The 20,941-nt window shown below is 40.4% G+C and overlaps 1 protein-coding gene across 2 annotated transcripts in view; it reads left to right on the forward strand.

Moving 5' to 3' along the window:
- Positions 1-20,941, forward strand: part of LOC137387223 (microtubule-associated protein futsch-like) — a 43,703-nt gene that overhangs the window by 21,437 nt on the left and 1,325 nt on the right. Inside the window, exons 7-26 of one of the 2 annotated variants that reach the window (XM_068073562.1) lie at positions 154-419; positions 2,233-2,425; positions 2,595-2,781; positions 3,088-3,213; positions 3,298-3,474; positions 4,181-4,263; positions 4,540-4,744; positions 5,720-7,547; positions 8,468-8,548; positions 10,451-10,533; positions 11,943-12,218; positions 12,756-12,840; positions 14,357-14,479; positions 15,897-16,010; positions 16,256-16,443; positions 17,295-17,490; positions 18,292-18,515; positions 18,759-18,957; positions 19,364-19,457; positions 20,678-20,832. In XM_068073562.1, the coding sequence (XP_067929663.1) occupies positions 154-419; positions 2,233-2,425; positions 2,595-2,781; positions 3,088-3,213; positions 3,298-3,474; positions 4,181-4,263; positions 4,540-4,744; positions 5,720-7,547; positions 8,468-8,548; positions 10,451-10,533; positions 11,943-12,218; positions 12,756-12,840; positions 14,357-14,479; positions 15,897-16,010; positions 16,256-16,443; positions 17,295-17,490; positions 18,292-18,515; positions 18,759-18,957; positions 19,364-19,457; positions 20,678-20,832 (4,883 nt within the window). The remainder of the gene's footprint in view (positions 1-153; positions 420-2,232; positions 2,426-2,594; positions 2,782-3,087; positions 3,214-3,297; positions 3,475-4,180; positions 4,264-4,539; positions 4,745-5,719; positions 7,548-8,467; positions 8,549-10,450; positions 10,534-11,942; positions 12,219-12,755; positions 12,841-14,356; positions 14,480-15,896; positions 16,011-16,255; positions 16,444-17,294; positions 17,491-18,291; positions 18,516-18,758; positions 18,958-19,363; positions 19,458-20,677; positions 20,833-20,941) is intronic. The other variant, XM_068073563.1, reaches the window with a different exon arrangement.

Here is a 20,941-nt window from a genome sequence, read left to right on the forward strand (position 1 = left end):
GGAAAAGCTGCAGGCGTCACTTGTACCAATTTTCTGTTTCATCGATTTCACTATTTTTCCCAACCAATATATTTGTCAAAGCCCATCACTAACCAGTTATAGAGCAAATATTTTGACTAACGCTACATTAACCACTACACTGGCCTATTTCAGGTACAGTAAACGCTCATGTTTCTGGGAATTCACACGACATCTCGATCGCCTGGATGTGCTCCTCGTGAGTCGGATAACACAGGACAATGTATTTGGTATGAAGGCATTTCTCTCACGCTGCATTGAGGAAGAGCTGGTGCACCCTCAGAGCAAGCTGCATCCGGAGATTACATACAGCTTTTTCAACCATGTGGTACCAGTCAAAGGCAAAGACAAGGAGTTGTCTTCACCGCTTAGTGTCTCACTCGTTGAGGAGTCTTCTCTAGGTCAGTATCCGATTCTGTGAGTACATGAGACGCGCGTTCCGCACAGAGAAATATACACAAACACACCGCAGCTAAAAGTTCTCTGTTTTATACAAACATGGAGAACTTTTAGCTAACATTGTAAATCTTTTATCTTTTGTGTCTAAACATTTTATGGAAAATATCGGGGTTCGGTTCATACAACTTTGGTTTAATGCTAAGTTGGATGCATTCGTCCTTTCATTTGTTGTCGGGCTGATCACAGTACTGATGCGTAGAGGAACATACATGAATCCAAATTTTTAAAAGCTGATGGTACCATGTTTCAAAGTTCACCTCTCTTTCTATTGCGTAGGTCCTAACCAAGCAAGAGCATTGACAAATTTCAATACCGACAATGCTATTTGCTGAGATTTGTCTACTCCTACAGTGTTCTAATTTTTATCTTTGTCATTGTGAGCAGACAACTCGATTTTAATATTATAATAAATGACTGGCATTGTGTTAATTTAATTGGTTGCGATTCTTGTATCTCACATTTCCAAATACCCACACAATTAACCTAATTAGTTAGAAAGTTTCATAATCAATTTAGTTGTGGGTTCTCTGTTGCTAGACCATCTATTACACGTACCTTTGGCACTGTCTTCTTTAAAATTTCAGCGTCATCTGCAATCATCGATCGCCGTCCTATACGAGTCGTGTAGCCTTAGTCAATTCTACGATGCCCAAGTTTGAAATATTTCTCATTGTCGTTTCACAAACAACTCAATTTGTGATGTATTTTATACAAGAATGTATAAACCTCTAGAATGTATCATCAAGCATATTTGTTCTTGCCTGATTCTTGAGCTTAATCGCTAACAGAAGCAACTATTGTTCATCATACCTATTTCTCTCACTAGTACCACTCAATAAATTTAAAATAGGAAAAGTATAATTTTTCTACTATTGTCTACTGAAAATAGGTTGGATTCTGTTTATCAATTTTTAAAGATATGACACAAGAGTTTTAACGATATGATATGACATGCGAGTTTTAATAATATTTTCAAATTTAAATTAAACTAAGCCTTAATTTAGATTGGTCTTTCATTCAAATGCTTTCCTCTACGCACTTTGACTGCTACCTAAACAATAGCTCATAATACTAAAACATGTCATTTTACTATTTTAAGATGGATTAAAAATTTCAAGGGAATATTAATGTTTTTTTGACTTGAGATATTGCTTTGTTGATATAACACAGTTTATTATGGTAGACAGCAGTATAGAAGGGGCCAAGAGTTCTTCAGGATTGTGACATGCTGTAATTTGTAAGGACTGACATTTACATCAATATAAGTCATTGTTTTTGGACTAAAATTCTTTTAATTTTTGAAAATAATGTTTCCGAGAACTTTGAATACGAAGAGGCGTTGGGGTAGTAGCACATCTCCACCAATCAAATTGTGTAGAGTGTAAACCTTTCTTACTTATATTTAAGAAACGTACAAAAAGGTTTAGGTGAGGTCTTAGCTTTTTGTAACGGGCCCGCGAGTTGTTTACTATTCGCGAAAGTAAAATATGTTATTTGTTATTCATAAATATGGGTCAACTTTATTAGTGGAATATAATAGATGTCATATTGCTGCAGCTGAACTTTTGAGTAGTAATAATTCATCACTTATTTATTCACCGAGACTAGGGATGCTTCATCGAGCCTTTCACTCCTTGGCAGTGGAATTAATACAACCTTAAGTAAAGTATCTGTTGCCATTTCATCACTGGTATGTTAGGAATCAGTCAGAATGAAATTGTTTATCTTATAATTAGCACAACTTCTTCCTTGCAGTCGGATCCTACCTTCGCAATCTAGACTGCAAGCCGGGGCTCGCCCACACTTCCCCTAATCCTATACGACTGTTTCACAAGATAGGGCATGGCACACTTGAGATGTATGTGCTGAATCCCAACAAAGAGTCCCCAGACTACAAGGAGATGATGAAACAATGGAGTAACACTGCCGAGCATTTCTCTAACAACAAGTATGTTTCTTTTTTGTTTGTTGGTTCTGTTTTCACCGACATGAGCCTAGACTGATTGGAGCTGGTTACGTGGCTGCATGCGTCTAGCATTGTTGCAAGGCATCTGTTGCAAAGCGTATGTATTGGATACCTAGAGTTGTTTCGATACTTTGACCTTTGCTGTCATCAGGGCTGGATCACCGCTGCCGGACTCTTGCTCTATGGCTGTATTGCTAGTCTGGAAGTCCCACTCTGGGGAGGTTATTAGGATTTTGTATCCTGGATCTACTCCGCAGCCTGACCTACTTAAAGCAATTGACAGTCTGAAGGACCTTGACCTCTTCAAATATCCAAATGGAAGCAAGACAGCTGCTAAGGTTGTACATGGTCTTTAGTAGCATATATAACCCTGCAGATAGTATATTGCTACATGCGTTATATTCATAGTTTGGTGAACATAAAGGTTTTGGCTTGGCACACCTCTGCAAATGTGCTTTAACTGGCGATGCAGATATTATTGTTGAACATGAACATGCATATGCTGAGAGAACATATGAACTTCAAAGAACCGAGTTGTTGGCAGCTCTTTACAAGGGCATGCTACATATTCTATTGGCCATCAAAGCGGTTTTGAAATGTCAAGTAAGGCTCCGTCAATTCTCACAGTACCTTATGTCTTACAGGCACCCAGGGCTTCAGTAGCTCTCTCGAAAGCATCACCTAGACAACAGACTCCTGAAATTCCCCAACCTTCTTTCACAAACACACCTACTCGCTGTGCTGAACCGGAACCAAGACAGCCAGTACAAGTGCGTTGTGTAGTCGGTACTTGTGTTTTAACATATGCAACCTGCGTGGCAGTGTTACAGCTTTCTTTCAATGCTCATTTGTAGTCTGGGATTATTGCTCCTCCTGAAGATCTTATGACTGACTTACCTGCAGAACAGCTCCCAGACCTGGTCACAGGAGATGAAAGTGGTTCGCTACCGAGCTCAACTCCTAGAGACGCATGGGTGGAGAGCAATGAACCAGTTTCTTTACCGGAGCCAGGCCAGGCTGATCTGCTATTGGTTAGTAGAGGCTACTGGATTATTATTTGCTGCTACAGTTTGCGGTGGTGACATTGAATTTTGTGGGGCTTTCGATTTTGCCTTAACTGCATTCAACTGCGGTATTGCTAGAAGAATTGTTGTTTGAAAATAGTCGCTTTCTCGATATTATAGTATTTGAGTTGCAAGGAAAGCGTGCATATTTTAGCCCGTCTGATGCATCTAATGCATCTCGTGCTATGCTAATACGCAATGAAATTTACTGAATAGATTTGTGTTGGAAGCAAGAAAAGGCTTCATACTCATGTCCTATACTAAGTTACCATATAGCGACACCTAGAGGCGCCAGTGTCGGAGCGCTACTCCGGATTGACCAGCAAATCATGTTTCCATTGGGCGCTATAGTAGAGTGATGCTTGTGCTGCAACTAATGTCAAGGTCAAGCAAGACCTATGCGCGTGTGCAGGTGTGGCGACCCCATTGGTCACCAAGGCCGTTTCTATAGCACAACTTGGTGCATCACACCTGTGTTCCGCTTTCAAACAGTGACGCTGAGTCATGACAGAATGAGAGTCGCACGGCTGTTTCTATGATGATATTGCAGAGCCATATGGGGTGTGTCGCTATAATATCACTCTATGCAAACTTAGTAATAACGTGAGTTCGTGTCTATCTTGTATTCTTTTTCTAATCCCATCTGTAACCCTTTTGATGTGCTTTTATCTAGCCATCTGAAGTTCCACTGACAGAACCTGTAGATAAACAGGAAGTGATTGACGAAATGCCGCAGCATCCGCCCAAGTTCACAGAGTAAGTGTCAATATAAAACTGACTGACAGTACCATCTTTTTAGCTTATGACAGGCTCTTGCAAGCTGCCTCTGTTCTCGTGCTGTTGAGATTTCAAGCCGGCCTTCTCTTTCTGTTTGCATTCTTGGCAGTTTTAGCAGATTCATACTCAGCAGTTCTGATGGTAATCAAAAGTGACTTTTTACCAGGTGCACTCCTGCGTGGTGTTGCATCAATTGTTTGTCCAAACTTCCAAATGATGTGTTGTATAAACTATTGAGCAATGACTGCCTTGCAGTGAATCACTTCATGACTTTGAGCAACATCTCAATGGAACAGAATCACAAGATGAAGATCCCCTTAAGCCAGCGGTTGATGTTTCTGGTATCGCAGATGATCAGGGGGCAGCCGATGAACAGGAGTCTTCGATCAAACCAGACCAGGATGAGGAGACAGAGTTAACTGATGAGGAGGCAGGAGAAGATGTGATAGAATCAGCTGAGGTAAGACTCCTTGATTTGATGTTTACAGGAAAATGTTGTTAGTTTATATTTAGAGATGAGATTTTATCATTTGGTTTCTGGGAAGGAGACTAGAATGTCTTATGTGACTTCTAGGTTAAAGTGAGACCCGCTGCTGTGATCCCTTGATGTAGGTGAGGCTCTCTTAATATAAATGATGGGTGCCGTATGTGATCGTTAGGTGGAGGTGTGGGTGTCTTATGGGATCATTAGGTGGATGCGTGGGTGTCTTATGGGCTCATTAGGTGGAGGTGTGGGTGTCTTATGTGATCATTAGGTGGATGTGTGGGTGTTTTATGGGATCATTAGGTGGGGGCGCGGATGTCTTACGGGAACACTAGGTGGAGGCGTGGGTGTTTTTAGCTGTGACAAGACATCAGCTGATCCAAAACTCCCATGGCTGGCATATTTCACCCAAAGCAGAGTCAATCTCAAAGACAAGCGCTGTTCCAGTTGTTTTCTGTCTGGTAAATGAGCAATTCGATTTATTGCATTCTGAACCATTGAATCAATATTGTGATGAAATATAACTATTATAATACAATAATACAATAAAATATTGCAATCTCGTAATATTTTGGCTAACTGAACCAAATATTGAGCATTCCGAAGCTGGTCAGCTGCAAGTTTTTTGGTCTTTGGTTCGACAGTCTTCCCTAATGGAGTCAGGTGATAGCATCAAAAACAGGTGAAGGCATGGCTGTTGGTGTGATCTTTAGGTGGACAGATGTGTAAGCATGTCATATACTTTCTAGGGAGTAATGTAGGTATGTAGTGAAGGTCACACTGTTATGTCATCTCAAAATAGGCCTGCATAAAAAGCCTTATTTATAGATTTACTGAACCTCCCTTCACATGAGACATTTGCACCCACACAGTTGAAGGGCCATTACCCTTTTGTTGTTGAAATTTTTGTCATGGGACATCCCCTGCTTGCATTTCTTGCTCTGTACATAGGATAAAACAGTTCCTGAAGGAGATATAGTGGAACCTCGCACTGACGAAACAATGGAGGAAGAGATTCCTAAGTCTGTAGTAAATGAGCTCGAAGAGTTTCCCATACCTTCTGGTAATGCCCCTTTTGATAGTCAGTCACTGGACGCTGATGGCAGCGAGCTTCACACGGAGTATGTTGGTGAACAGCTGGAAGAGCCAGTAGCTACTGACCCACTAACTTCTGCAGACTCGGTGGAAAAACAGGCTTTTCTTGAATTTGCTCCAGATGACCATAAGCCTACTGAGCACCAAATAGAGAAACAAGCACCTGATGAGTATTTGTCAGAGGAGCACGCACCTGATGAGTATTTGTCAGAGGAGCACGCACCTGATGAGTCTTTGTCAGAGGAGCACGCACCTGCTGAGCACTTGTCAGAGGAACAAGCACCTGCTGAGTCTTTGTCAGATGAGCACGCACCTGCTGAGTCTTTGTCAGAGGAGCACGCACCTGCTGAGTCTTTATCAGAGGAGCACGCATCTGATGAGTCTTTGTCAGAGGACCACGCACCTGCTGAGCATTTGTTAGAGGAACAAGCACCTGCTGAGTCTTTTTCAGAGGAGCAAGCACCCGTTGAGCCTTTGTCAGAGGAGCGAGTACCTGTTGATTATTCGTCAGAGGAGCAAGCGCCTGTCGATTATTCATCAGAGGATCGAACATCATTTGATAGGCAGTTGGAAGGTCAAGCTCAGTCTGAACACTTACCAGATGCGGCCAAGGTTGTGCAAGACATGCCAGCTGAACAGGATTCTTCCAAGTTTCTATTAGATGAACAATTATCTTCTGACCGTCTGTCAGAAGTACAGGCATCTTTGGATCAACAGGTGAAAGAGCAAGACTCTTTTGATCAATTGCTTCAAGAACAAACACTGTGTGAGCACCTGCCGAATGAACAAGTGGAACAAAAGACTTTAGATGAACAAGCACCTTTCGAGGAACTCCCAGATGAACAAACTCCGCTAGCGCCCTTGCCTGATGAACATGCAATGGCGGAGCATTTTTCACATGAACAAGTAGCTTCTGAAATGCTGTCAGAGGAGCAAATGCCTTCTGAACACCTGCTAGAAGAACAACCATCTTTCGAACAACCCCCTGTAGAACAGGCTCCTTGCCAGCAGCTGCCTGGAGAACAATCTCCTTTAGAACAGTCTCCTTGCCAACAGCTGCCTGGAGAACAAGCTCTTGAAAATCTTTCCGATAAACAGGAAGAAACATCAAATGAGCCATCAACAGTTAAACAGCCATTACAGGGAGAACCTGTTGCGGATGGACAAACACAAGAGCAGCAGTACTCGACGGAGTATGGACAAGATGAGTCAAGTTCTCTCAACAGTCTAGTCAACACAGAGGAGACGTTTTCAGTAGACCCTTTGTCTGCTCATGCTAGTCAGTTGGATCAAGAAATGAATGCTAAACCCCTCGAAGAATATTTGTCAGATGAAGACCTTACACCATGTGCAGATGTCCCAGTAACAGGTGGTGACCAGCAAAGTTTTCCAACTGTAAGTGACGCTTTTCAAAGCATGCCAGTTGAACAAGATGCGATGCCTGGATTTAATGCCGATCAAGCTGTGCTTGATGAATTTAACTCGTCACAAAATGTGATTGCTGCTCGAGACCCTGAACAGGATGTGTCAGCAGCACCTTTCTCTCCATCCATGAGTAGCGACCCTGGTATGGCAGCTGACGTTGCCAATGATAGGGAAGGAGACGATGAGGGTGTTATTCGGGAGAAGCCAACATTGATGAGCAGCAGTGAGGAGGATCTCTATAGGCATATGGCAGCCAATGGTGAGTTAAATAATTGTCCAGTTAAGATAATCTTAGGTAATCACTTGTGTTTATAGCTGATTTTTTGCCGTTCATATAGTAGGTGGTGTAAGATATATACAGTGCACCCTCGGATTACGACGATGCTGTTATACGATTTTTTCGCCCTACGATGTAGAATATGATGATTTTTCACCCTCTCTATAGGCAATATTTTTAGTCATACAATATCAACCAAAATCTTTTCTCAAAATTCAAATTCGGCAGTCGGTGTGCTGATTACGTCAAAATAACTATCATGCCAATATGCTATTCGCTGAAATCCCTCTAACGACGAATAAAAGAGATACGATGCACAGTTCGGCATTATTAGTTATTGTAAAAACGAAACTGGAAACAGATGTGATAAAATTTTAGCGAAAAACAAGTTGAAGTTCAGTGAAATAGTTGAAAATACATCTTAAAACTTAGCTTCGTGTATGTGTTTAGTAAGCTAAATTCAGTGTATGTTATTCGTCTGCCTCGAAGATAAAAACTCCCTATGGTACGTACTGCACATAGTACATTGTAACGTTACATTTTATTGCAGATCATAACCACTAAATACACTAAAGTTACTGTATGTAACTATAGTTACTGAGGTAAACATCTTATTTTGTTACTAATTTTGAATATGTATGTATTTTTAATGTAGATTAAATTGGGATGATATTTAGCAGGGGTGTTTGCATTAGATATTTACTATGGGCTTCTATACCTCTCTATACAAAATCTTTGCCTTACGATGCCAACACTGTAACTAATTACAATCATATGACGAGGGTCCACTGTAACTCAAAACTGTGATGCTCTTTATTAATGATCTTAAAAAGTCAAATATTCAACTAGCTGTTAGTATCTCGAAGCAGGTTGTTTCATGCTTGTACAAATACTACTTTTAGAGGAACCCCTGATAGCAGTTGTGCCAGAGGCTAGGGCTGATCTGTCAAATAATACATTGGAGGATAACAAAGACTTCTCAGGTATGGCATGGCTACACACTTGCTCTCAGGCTACACACTTGCTCTCAGGCTGCACACTTGCTCTCAGGCTACACACTTGCTCTCCGGCCACACACTTGCTCTCAGGCTACACACTTGCTCTCAGGCTGAACACTTGCTCTCAGGCTACACACTTGGTCTCAGGCTACACACTTGCTCTCAGGCTACACACTTGCTCTCAGGCTACACACTTGCTCTCAGGCTACACACTTGCTCTCAGGCTACACACTTGCTCTCAGGCTACACACTTGCTCTCAGGCTACACACTTGCTCTCAGGCTACACACTTGCTCTCAGGCTACACACTTGCTCTCAGGCTACACACTTGCTCTCAGGCTACACACTTGCTCTCAGGCTACACACTTGCTCTCAGGCATATGTTGTTCAACCTTTGTCTATACTATGAGTTTTTCAAATTTCAATTGCAGGTTACTAGTTCCTTTTTGTCAACTCTTTTACTGCACAAAGCCATCAAATCAGCATGCTTGTATTGTTCCTTCTGACGACAAGCCGTTATAACGGTTCAACTTAGTGCTGTACAAGAACAATCATTACGTCTCAGGGTGTTAACAGATCTACGGAAAGGCTTAGCTACAATAAATTTAAGATATTGTGTTATTATTCTGCCAAAACAAAATGAAGCAATTAGTTTGCTTTTTACTTAGAATTCTCTATCTTAAGGACGGGGGTCTGCCTCCTGGTGGATGTTCCATGCTTCGAACGCATGAAGTTTTGTGCAGAATTTGTTGCTGATTTCAAAGAGTTATAGATTGAAGTAGTCAGACAAAACTAGCGTTTACAGCGAAAATACTGAGTGTACGTCATCCAAAAACCTTTATGCAAAAATTTATTTCGTCAGTACAGACGGTTCCCTACTTACGAACATTCGTGTTACGAACAACGGTACATACGAACGTATGTACCGTTGTTCATAACTCGATTAACTTTCGAATTATTTTTTTACATTTGTTTGAACTTTAATACGTATTGTAAAGGGATTTGCCGGCCTTTACTTGGCCCGATCTCTACTAATAAATAAAGAGAAGAGAGTGCGTGTAGTTTCATTCAGCTTTTAATTAGCGAAGGAAATTTCACTAGCCGAGGAGCGTACGGCTATCTGCTCTGCTCAACTAAATGAGCGCACTCCTTTATATACAATAATATCAACCATTCCGGCTAACGGCAAACGGTAAGAACACCGGCTAACAAGGTAAATAGATAGGACCGCTAGCGCGTTGGTATGACAACAATCTAAGTGACGATAAGTGATAGTGTTATGACGGTATATCAGATATAACAATAGCATAACGAGTAAAACAACGATATAATAAACGGACAACACATACAAAAAATAAGACAACAACGATAAGTGATAGCATAACGATTAAAACAACAATATAATAAAAAGGACAAGACATACGATAAATAAGAAATGCAGTGTCATTGCCCGGCGTCCACCAAAGTATTATCTCCATTTTATTTTTAAAAAATTTCAGTACAAACTAATACAGGTTACTTATACAAGCCTTAAACATACTTATATAAACCTTCAATATACTTATATAGGCCTTAAACATAAATTATAATACAAAATATAGCACTGAAGCAACTTATGAACGAATTCACTTTACGAACAATCGTTCAGAACGTAACTCGTTCGTAGGTTGGGAACCGTCTGTATAAGCAAAAGGCTCTGTAGTGAAAATGTTAATCTGGCTACAGATGTCGAATAACTGGCTACTTCAAACAGTTTTGAAAAAAGAAAGTTTTTGTTAAACATACTTTGTCAAATTTATTAGTTTGTATTGTCTCCGTATTTGTATTGTCTTCATATTTGTATTGCAGACTCCATATTTGTATTGCGGACTCCATATTTGTATTGCAGACAGCATGGAACAGTCAGGATCAGCTGATGGAAGGTCACGGGAAGACAGCCTTGAGCCAAGCTCTCACTTTGCTGAGCATTCGGTACGATTCAGACATTTGATGATCAGACTTTGTATTCACGCCTTCCTGTTGATTATGTCAATCTGTTGGCCACAAGTTGCCCACCTTTGGTATTTACATTTAGTAGTTGCATCTGTGCTATTGCTTAGAGTGAGACTCTGTTGGAGATTTTGGTTATGTTAACCTCTTTGCTGCCATAAGCTTCGGCTGAGGTAACAATTCTAGGTGCTAGCTCTGTCATTAGCATAAGTCGGCACCGTTTTGCAAGAGAGAATCGTGTTTTTCTTCCACTTTGTGATTTTACATATAATCCAGCAGAGTTAACTATGAAACTATGATGAATTCCTCAACTCACAAGTTTATTTCGGAAGGAACATACATAGTCATTAGCACACCATTCTAACAGCATTATGACAATTGAAAATGGTTTTATATTTTTGCATGAGTTTTATTAAATGCAGTTGACATTAAATTTAAGGTACTAGTGTTTGTCTCAAAAGATAACATGAGAAATAATCAGTTGAGTTTCTATGTTTAAAATGTACACGTAAGTTCTCATTCATGTAAAATAAGACTCTCAAGCTAAACAAACATTTCACCAATGTTTAACTGATGAAAAAAAGCTTCAATCCTGTTTTAAGCATTTGCTTTTTGCTAAAATTCTTTTAATCCAGTCAAAAAAAACTGTTTGGATGTTTTATTTCTGTACAGAGTTAATGTCTGAGAATTTGATTGTGCCAATCTGCTTGCATTTTTATGGATTTTACTGAAAACATTTGAACTATGATTACAACATTCTTTCTGGTCATATTAAATTGCCATAGTTGCTATAAACCCAAGGCACTCGTGTTTAAATAATTTAGAATGATTTGCAATCTGGCTGATGACTAAAGGTGTTGAAGATAAACCTACACAATCGTTTTGTAAATTTTCAACAGAAAGTATCGGTATTGTTCAATCATTTGCGATTGTTTTGAATGTTTGACGTGTTCTGACTGCCAGGATGTTTATTGATTAAAATCGACAAATCTTCATCGCGGTTCCAACACTCGGAATAAAAATATGTGTGAAATGACGTCACTAGTTGTTATTAGAGTAGCATTGTAGAAAAAGGTGTATCCATCCTCAGGCAGTAACAGGTTTGAATAGCGGGTAGTAACAGGTTCGATTAGCGGGTAGTAACAGGTTTGAATAGCAGCTAGTAACAGGTTTGAATAGCAGCTAGTAACAGGTTCGAATAGCAGCTAGTAACAGGTTCAAATAGCGGGTAGTAACAGGTTCGAATAGCAGGTAGTAACAGGTTCGAATAGCAGGTAGTAACAGGTTCGAATAGCAGGTAGTAACAGGTTCAAATAGCAGGTAGTAACAGGTTCAAATAGCAGTAGTAACGCGATTGAATGTGTGCTCAATATGGCTCTGGTTATTCATAGGCCCGGGATACTGCCTCACAGCTCCGCAGAGGTGAGTCAGAGACATCCGATCCTATGACTTGCTCATTTATTGACGACTCACACCAGGATCAAACCGAGGATGACCCTTCAGGTCCGATTCCTGATGCCATGACGGCCTCATTTAGGGAAGAAAAGGTAGATGACATTGATCTCAGTCGTGACACTGACCCAATGACTGGGTCATTCGTAGAGATGGCAGCACCTGCTGATGCTATGATAAGATCATTCAACATGGATTCCGCCACACCTTCTGCTGTGAGTATAACTCCATAATTTGAATGTAATAAGGGCAGTGACAGCAAGAGCAGGAACAATCTGTGCAGTGGTAAAGATGTGCTATACAAGTTTTTTGGCCCAATGGAGTTGTCAATGAGCTTTAGGAGTTGTCAAATATCTTCCTTTTCTCAATAAAGGAAATTGAGATTTTTAAACAGAAACATGGGCCACCATGTCATCCACAATTATATACAGGCAAATCGGAAGCAATCAAATCGTTGCTAGCTTTTCACACTATTGTTACACATTATTATATAAAGTGGTGCTTCAATTCATGTAGTAAATAGGATGTTGCAGCAACCCCACAGGAAGTCGTAGCAACCCCACAGGAAGTCATTGCAGAACTGTCTCACAACGATTATATACCATCACTGCATCTCAGTGAGCTCATCAAGAGCAAGTTTCTAAAACTCCCATTCACCAGTTTTAGCTTCACTTATCACCAGTGTGGCTAAGGATTTCTTGTATATGTCTCTAGAGCCTGCCATCGGTAACCTCATGTCGATATTTGTTTAGGTGGATGCCTGTAGCACGAAAAGTTTGTTAGGAAGTACTCCAGCACTGAGTGAAGCTGATTCGGCTCAAGATAACAGTCCTTCAGGTAGATCTTTGTCTGGTTTCACCTTTGTTGTACCTACCTGCATGTGGTGCGCTTAGTCGATGTTGTGTAAGCACTGCTTGCTGTCGGCATATTTACTGTTCTTCTAGTTAGTAGAGTGTGTGACTCGTGGTTTCTTCTGCAGCGCATCGTGTACGTTCAACTAACTGCAGTTTTTTCCTATGAGTAGTTATGTTGACAACCATGTTGCCCCTATTTGTTAGTCAATATTACTATTGTTACACGGGATACTCTAGGGAGGAATGGCATCGACTAGTACAGTACGTCTTTATGAAGGAGAATCTTTGACGGAACAAACGACTATTAAGTACTCATACCCTGACGATTTTGAATGTCGAGAAAGATTGTCAGGTGTGCCAATAAAGCACAGAGAATAACTATATGCGCAATTATTCTAAGTTTCTGGAAAGCAAATGATGGTGCAGGTGGTAGCATTCCGTGTGACGAACCGGAATGTTATGGGTGCTAATCCTGTACGATGCATTCTTTTTTCAACTGGGATTAAGGATGGACAGATACGGCTTTTGTTATAGTAAAATTCCTACTGCAAAGTTTAGGTCAATACAGTTTTTCTCTAATTTGAATAATGTAATATCGTTATTTTCATTACTTTTTTTCGGCAACAGAGTATCTACATTAGACAAATGACATTCAAGTGTATACCAAATTGTTTAATGGTTGGCTTGAGGTAACCCAGTCTTGGTTGATCCGTTACGATGAGCCCTACCTTGTTCAGATATCGTCCTCATCCGGCGTGTCTGCGAGTGTTCCGTGTAACAACAGTAATTCTTTTGCCATTTCTCTCTAGCACTTGTCATCTATTGTCACCTTTCTCCACTTCCTATAATCGATGCTCAGATGTGCTAAGCAATGGTCCAGTGTCTAACGTTCATGGCAAGACTCTTACTAATATAAGCTTCCTTTCCTCAATGCCTTGACTTTCTGCTAATCTCATCCGCTCTCTTAGTGATGGGCGTGCACAAAAGTAAATTTTATTAGAACTTATCGGTATTTTCTATCATTTGCAATTATTTTTCATGTTTGAGGGATTTGACTGCCAGGATGTTTAAGATTAAAATTGACAAAACCCAATGGTGATTAAAATGCTCATATCAAGCGAAAGTGTTATTCTGACATCTGTAGTTGCAAAGAGTACGCCAGAATAGAGACGCGTAACGCTGCAATTTGCATCAACTCTAGCAGCAATAGCAACCAGTGACGTCATTTCAGCACAGATTCTTCTTGTGAGCATTTTAACCGCGATCAAGTTTAGTCGATTTCAATCTTGAACCATCCTGGCAGTCAGATCATCTCAAGCATAAAAAACAGTCGCAAATGATAGAGAACTACCGACAAATTTTGATAAAATCTTTTAAAATGTTGTGCAAGTTCATCTTTAATGACAGATGAGGAATCTGTCAATTGCTAATGCATTGTTGTAACCACACGCAATAGTTTATCGTTCCACAGCACTAGCTAAGACGACTTTTGATTTTAGTCACTAACTTATGCGATTTCGCCGAGGATTCTCTAAATGTGGCCACACCGGTGAGCTGTAGCGAGTTGAACCCCCTCGCTCCGGCATTCACTCCGTTGACCCAGAACACTCCACCGGAGTCAGGTACAGCCTTAGCGCATTTCTGCTCACGTCCTCCCTTCCATTTTCTGCTCTGCTTGTATCGCTCACTCATGCTTTCGATGGTCGGTGCGATTCCTTCATGTTTTCTTACAGATGTGGATAATTTAGCTGCTGATTCGCTTGGTGGAATGCTACTCTATGTCCATATTTAGCTTGACAACACTTGAAGATAGTTCATATTTTTTCACATCATGAAATCAAAAATGAGCTCTTACTTAATGCTCTAGTTATTTAATGTTCTGGTTTTTAATCCACTCATCAAATTTTTACTACTTTTCACCCGCCTTAACAAAAATGATCTTGGCAAAAACATGCATAGCCGTACACAATGGTTTCTAGTAAAGTTCAGTAAAGGGTGTCATCAAAAATTCGATGAGTAGATTTATTGTCTTTTATGATTTATTGTCTTGTTGTATGTTGCCATTGATGGATGGTTTCCTGCATTCATGCTATTCAGCTGCTTGATATATGTGCTGCTCTTGTGAATACCATCATCTGATTGTCACAAAACGTGTAGATGATTGCAGAACGACTTCTCTGCTCATTCCAAAATCCTGAAAATCTAATTCATCAACATGTGAGGTGCCAATCTATGTAGGCCACTCACTTTCTGTGAGTGACCCACTCCCTGTGAGTCATCCACTCCCTGTGAGTCATCCACTCCCTGTGAGTCACACACTCTCTGTGGGTCACCTACTCTCTGTGGGTCACCTACTCTCTGTGGGTCACCCACTCCATGTGGGTTATCCACTCCCTGTGAGTCACCTACTCTCTGTGGGTCACCTACTCTCTGTGGGTCACCCACTCCATGTGGGTCACCCACTCCATGTGGGTCACCCACTCCATGTGGGTCACCAACTCTATGTGGGTCACCAACTCCATGTGGGTCACCCACTCTCTGTGGGTCACCCACTCTCTGTGGGTCACCCACTCCATGTGGGTCATCAACTCCATGTGGGTCACCAACTCCATGTGGGTCACCCACTCTCTGTGGGTCACCCTCTCTGTGGGTCACCCACTCCATGCGAGTCACCCACTCTATGCGAGTCACCCACTCTATGCGAGTCACCCACTCTATGCGAGTCACCCACTCTATGCGAATCACCCACTCTATGCGAATCACCCACTCCTGATGAGCCACACATGTGGGCCACCCATTACACGTGGGTCAATCCTGATTCATGCACTCCATGCCTTACAACTACTATTTATAAGCTAACGGGTCCATTGCTTAAAGTAGGTCACCCTGTATTTCCTCTGTGTTACAACTCTTATCTTCTGGATCCATCCCTATGAATGAGGTTTTATTGGCTTCACATTACCTGCCTTATTTAAAGTTTTAAATTGGTACCATGTGTTATTTTGTTTGAGGGCTCACATTATGGTGTCATGCTTGCAGACTCTGCCGCATTGACAGCATCAGGCACAAATGCAGAGCTTCTATCTGGTTGGGTAGACGACAGCTGCGCTGGCTGTCAGAATCAAGTGGAGCATGACCACTCGTCAACAAAAGGTATCTCCATCATACCTCTAAATCCAGTCAGCAGGTTCTACATTGATTGGTATAACTTGAATGCTTAGAAAATGAAAGGTTGTTACGACCATATTTCTTTGAATTGTTTGTGAATTTCTCTGATAATCTGTTTAAAACCAACATTCAGTCATCAAGTAATCAGTATGCGAATAAATGTGTTGATCACATCCGTTTCATATCGGCATCGTTTTATATCGTCATCGTATTGTCTTTATCTCTATTAGAGCCTAGTCCAGCCCCTCGAGTGTTTGACCCATTGAGAGACTGGGGAGAGCCTCAGAGTTTACCACTTCCTCCTTCACCCACTCCAGTCGAGGCTGCTGCCGAATCTGGAGCAGCTCAGGCTAAAGGCGGGGCCGCTAAGTCAACTACACCCAGTGCATCAGCTGACAAGAAGAAACCATTGCTAAAGGTAGCCATAAACATTTCTGTGTAAATTGATAGCAGCATCTGGCATGTTAGTTATCGGGCATATCTACTTGTAGCTATTGTTAGAATGTGCATGGTATGAAGAATTGTTTGCTCACCTCTGTTAAACCAAATGGGTGGTAGTGTTTACTCATGCTTGAATCTCCTACCAGAGACCTGGGAGTTTGAGAACTCATCTCAAGATGTTGGCTGTTGCCAATAGCGTGCTTTTTTGCAGCCGATTTGTGTTGTTTGTATTTTGTATTTGTTCAAGCCATATTTGTTGTGTAGATGTTATTGTACCCACTGCTTCAATGATTACCAGAATTACAGTTGCACTTATATGCCAGCATTTTTCGAGTAAGACATATTTTTCTCCTCTCTGAGTAAGACATATTTCTGTACTTTTTTCTTTATATATTATATATATAATGTAATATATTATATCTATATATAATATATAGATATAATATATATAATTGTATTATATACATTTATATATATTTTTTTTTATACATATATTTTATACATATGTATATTTTATGCACATATATATATTTTATGCACATATATATTTTATATGTAAATATATTTACATATATATTTTATACATATTTATATATATATTTTATATGTATATATATATTTTATACACAAAGTGGATGCTGCTTTAGACATTTTATCTGAAGAGTGTGATACTTATTGTACCACATGAAACTATTAGTAATAAAATGTTTAACTTATAGAGTGAAGTTCCACTTATACATATTTTATACATATATTGTATATGTTTATATATATATTTATTTATATTATCGACCTTTCTCTGTTCATTGATCTTTTATTGAAATTTAGGCCGCTAATGGGACTAAAGCCAGCCCTAAAGTCAGGTCCACTGGATTAAGCAACAGGCCAGCCACTAGCAAAGCCCCTGCAGCTGATGAAGTGAGACCAAGGAAAGCAGCTGCTAGTGGACCATCTAATGGTCCCCCTAAGAAGACGAGCTCTGCTTCCAGTGCCCGAGTGCCTTTAAGTAAAAAAACAACATCAGGTGAGATTAACTGACCCTATTGTATGTACGCGATCTTGCAGTTTTTTCTGCAGGATCATACCCTGGAGGTTCTCTCTGCAGGATCATACCTTGAAGATTACTTCAGTTGTAGAGAGTTTATCGTCTGCTCAGGATTTACATCATAAAATTGGAAAATCCATAAGATGAGGTTTGACAGTGCTATACTCACTAGGAGGTAAATTGATGAACACTTCTAGCATATGAAATACGGCAATCCTCATTTGCGATTAATCGCGAGTGAGGGAGGATTGTCCCCCTCCTGTGATAATTGAAAGTCTATGAAATAGAAACTAATAAAATCATATGTAATAAAGTCGCTGTCCTTGATCGTAAATCGTTTTCCTCTTTTTATAAGTTCATAACATAGAGGGTTGAGGGCGTTTATAACACATGACGAAGGATGCTACGAGCCCTTTGCGCTTCTACACTTTACGGAACGTAACAAGAAAACCAGCAAACCGTCGCCACCGCTATCGTAGTGGTGTTCGCGAAGCGAGCTCACCTGGCCAGAGTATGAAAAAAGTTTATGTATTTTAGTTGTTTATAGTTGTTTTTATTTTTTTTTCATGAGTACTTTTTACCCCGTGAAGTACTGGAGCTGCGAAAGTCGAGTCACGGAGTAGCGAGGGGTTACTGTTTGGATGAACATTTTAAAAAGATTACTTAATTTTGTAAATCTCGAAACGGGTAGTTTTATTTATTTTTAAGCTAGAGAATATGTCATGCTAGTCTGACGCCTTTTATTGAGTTATACATATGGTTGTGTCATCCTTGTTGAAGATGCTGCCAACAAAAGATTAGCTGCTGGGGATGCTGCTGCCAGTCCAGGTGACAAAGCTCCTACTAAACCTACTCGGTCTGGATTGGCGAAGCCATCTAAGCCTAGCCAATCAGCAGTAAAGACTGAGAGGCCAGCCAGCAAGTCTCTTGCTGAGCCTAAAAGGCCAGCGGGAAGTGCTAGAGGAGCATTAAAGGAGAAACCTAAGGCTAAGCCTGCAGCTAAGGTAATTGGGAATACTTATGTGATGAGACCTATTCACTTGCCGAAGCATGTAACAGACCTTTACAATTATTCAAACTTGTTGCTTTTGCTGGTCTATGTTGACGATGACAAGAACTTGTCGTTCAGATACTAGCTGCCAGTAGATTATTATTATTAGTCAACATTAACTCGCAGAATCGTCACTGGTACATGAGAAATGTTATCATTTTTTCCTTGCTTCAAGCAACAATTTATTACGCTACAGGATGATGTTGCTAAGCCAAAGGCACCTGAGAAAAAAGGAGAGGTGAAGGCAAAGCCTGCCGTTGTGGACAAAGTGAAGACTGAGGCTAGGAAACCAAAAGTGGCCGATGAGGCGCCTAAGAAGCCCAAGACTCTGCTGACTCGTCCTAAGACAGGAACTACTCGCAGTCCTGCACAGGCTAAGGCTGCTTCCGCAAAAGGTATCTGTTAGATCTGAGGCTACCAGAAAGTAGGTCAATCTGGTCGTAAAGGAACTAAAACAAAGTTCTGTAAAGTTCAAACCGTTAGTAGATGAACCATTGGAGCCAAAACCGACAAGTTAGAAACCAAACAGCCTTATTTTGCGTAATTTTGTTTTGCTCATGTTTAAATAGCATGCTTTACGTCTCGATACAGTTTGGTAGTTGCAAATTTTGTTTTCGCTGATCAAAGCGTACACCATTTAAAAATATCATCTCAGTCATCTTTATGATAACCTCCTATACTCATTCTATGTGTTGGTAAACTGCTGTCAATCATGTACTCTACATTAGCTGTGTGTCAAGGTCGTGTGTCAAGGCCGTGTGTCAAGGCTGTGTTGGTGCTAACAGAATGGTACAATTGCAGGTGCGACTCCCTTCTATCTTGATTTGGCATATGTTCCCAACTACGGTGGTAACAAATGCGTTGGAGCAGAGTTCTTTCAGCACATCCATGCAAGGTGAGTGGCTAACAGCTTGAGTTCAATATAGCTCCTGTTTATGAACTCTTCTTCAGTCTAACTGTGAATAACTCTTCTATGAAGCTGATGCAAGCTGCCACTTTGAACCCTACAACCGATTCAGCTACCTGTCCCTATACTTCTTTTGGGTGATTGCCGAAAGTAACATTAACGTTCTGGCGACATTTGCCAGCAAGTGCTTTAAAGCAAGGATGAAAATCTTTAGTTCTTAACAAAGATTGGCATGGTTTCATATACCGTAAAACCTTTATTTGAATGCCACCTTTAATAGAACGCCATTTCTAATAGAGCGCCGCCGTTTAAATTGAACAGCACCTCTATTTGATCGCTATTTTTTGATCTTTACAAACCCATAACAAAAAGTGATCGGTTGAAAAGTGTATTTAATAATGACTCGGTTACATCAATAACAATTAATTTCTTTTGTTGTTTCTGTAGTAGTTGCCATGATTTTAGTGACGGTGTGCCTGAGAAGATCGATCATCACAATCATCAGAACTACTCTCTGATTTAAAGTCACAAAGGCCTAAATCGTATCCATTGTTTTCAGATTCATCCATAATGTGGTTTACAATCTTACCTGAAAACTTAAAAACCTTTTGATGGCCGATGAGAATACTCCTCAAGAACACCGTACAACGAAATAGCAGCCATTATTATGGCATATTTTAACTTTGAAACATTCAAAAAGTCTTTAAAAATAAAAACGTTATCACATTTTCTAACTCCAAAGCTTTACAGTTTTTCTTTAAAACTCAGAAACCACGTGTAATCGAAATATTTAATAACAGCACAACATTAATATTTTATAATCAAAATAGTTCCTTGTTTAACTCAGTCTGATACTTCGAAATATATGAAAAATGGTTAAAAAAAATGCTGAGGCTGATGGCATCAACGTCGCTTCACCTGAAGGAAAATGTAAAATATAGGCGACATAGCATCGCTTCACCTGCATAGGTCAAATTTATCTTCCCAAAAATCTGACGAGCTGGTCGAAAAATACCACGCCCCCTTTATTTGAGTGCCACCTAAAGGGTTGAAAAATAGAGGGACATGGCATTCAAATAAAAATTTTATGGTAACGCTTCCTTTCATAAGGAGCATGTTTTTACAAAACTTGACCTTCTGCAAGATTTCTATGGCGTGTAAAATGGTAGTAGTTGTATAATATACTGTATATAACTTTCCGTGTCCAGGTACTATGTGTTCAGTGGGCACAACCACAGGATGGAACCATACGATGCTCTCCTGTCAGGCAAAGAGACCTGGCCGGCTGACCCAGTGACCTTGATTCCGACATATGACACGACAGAATTCAGCCATTGGCTGGCTGATCACACCGATGACCTCGGTATGTGCCCGACTTCCTTCCGATAACTGCAAGGGTTGTCATTCTAGCAGCTTTTTATCTCTTATTGCTAGCATAAGGGATCATTAATCACTATACTGGATGTATTCAT

This window comes from Watersipora subatra, chromosome 2 (genome assembly GCF_963576615.1).
Source record: "Watersipora subatra chromosome 2, tzWatSuba1.1, whole genome shotgun sequence".
Taxonomy (NCBI): domain Eukaryota; kingdom Metazoa; phylum Bryozoa; class Gymnolaemata; order Cheilostomatida; family Watersiporidae; genus Watersipora; species Watersipora subatra.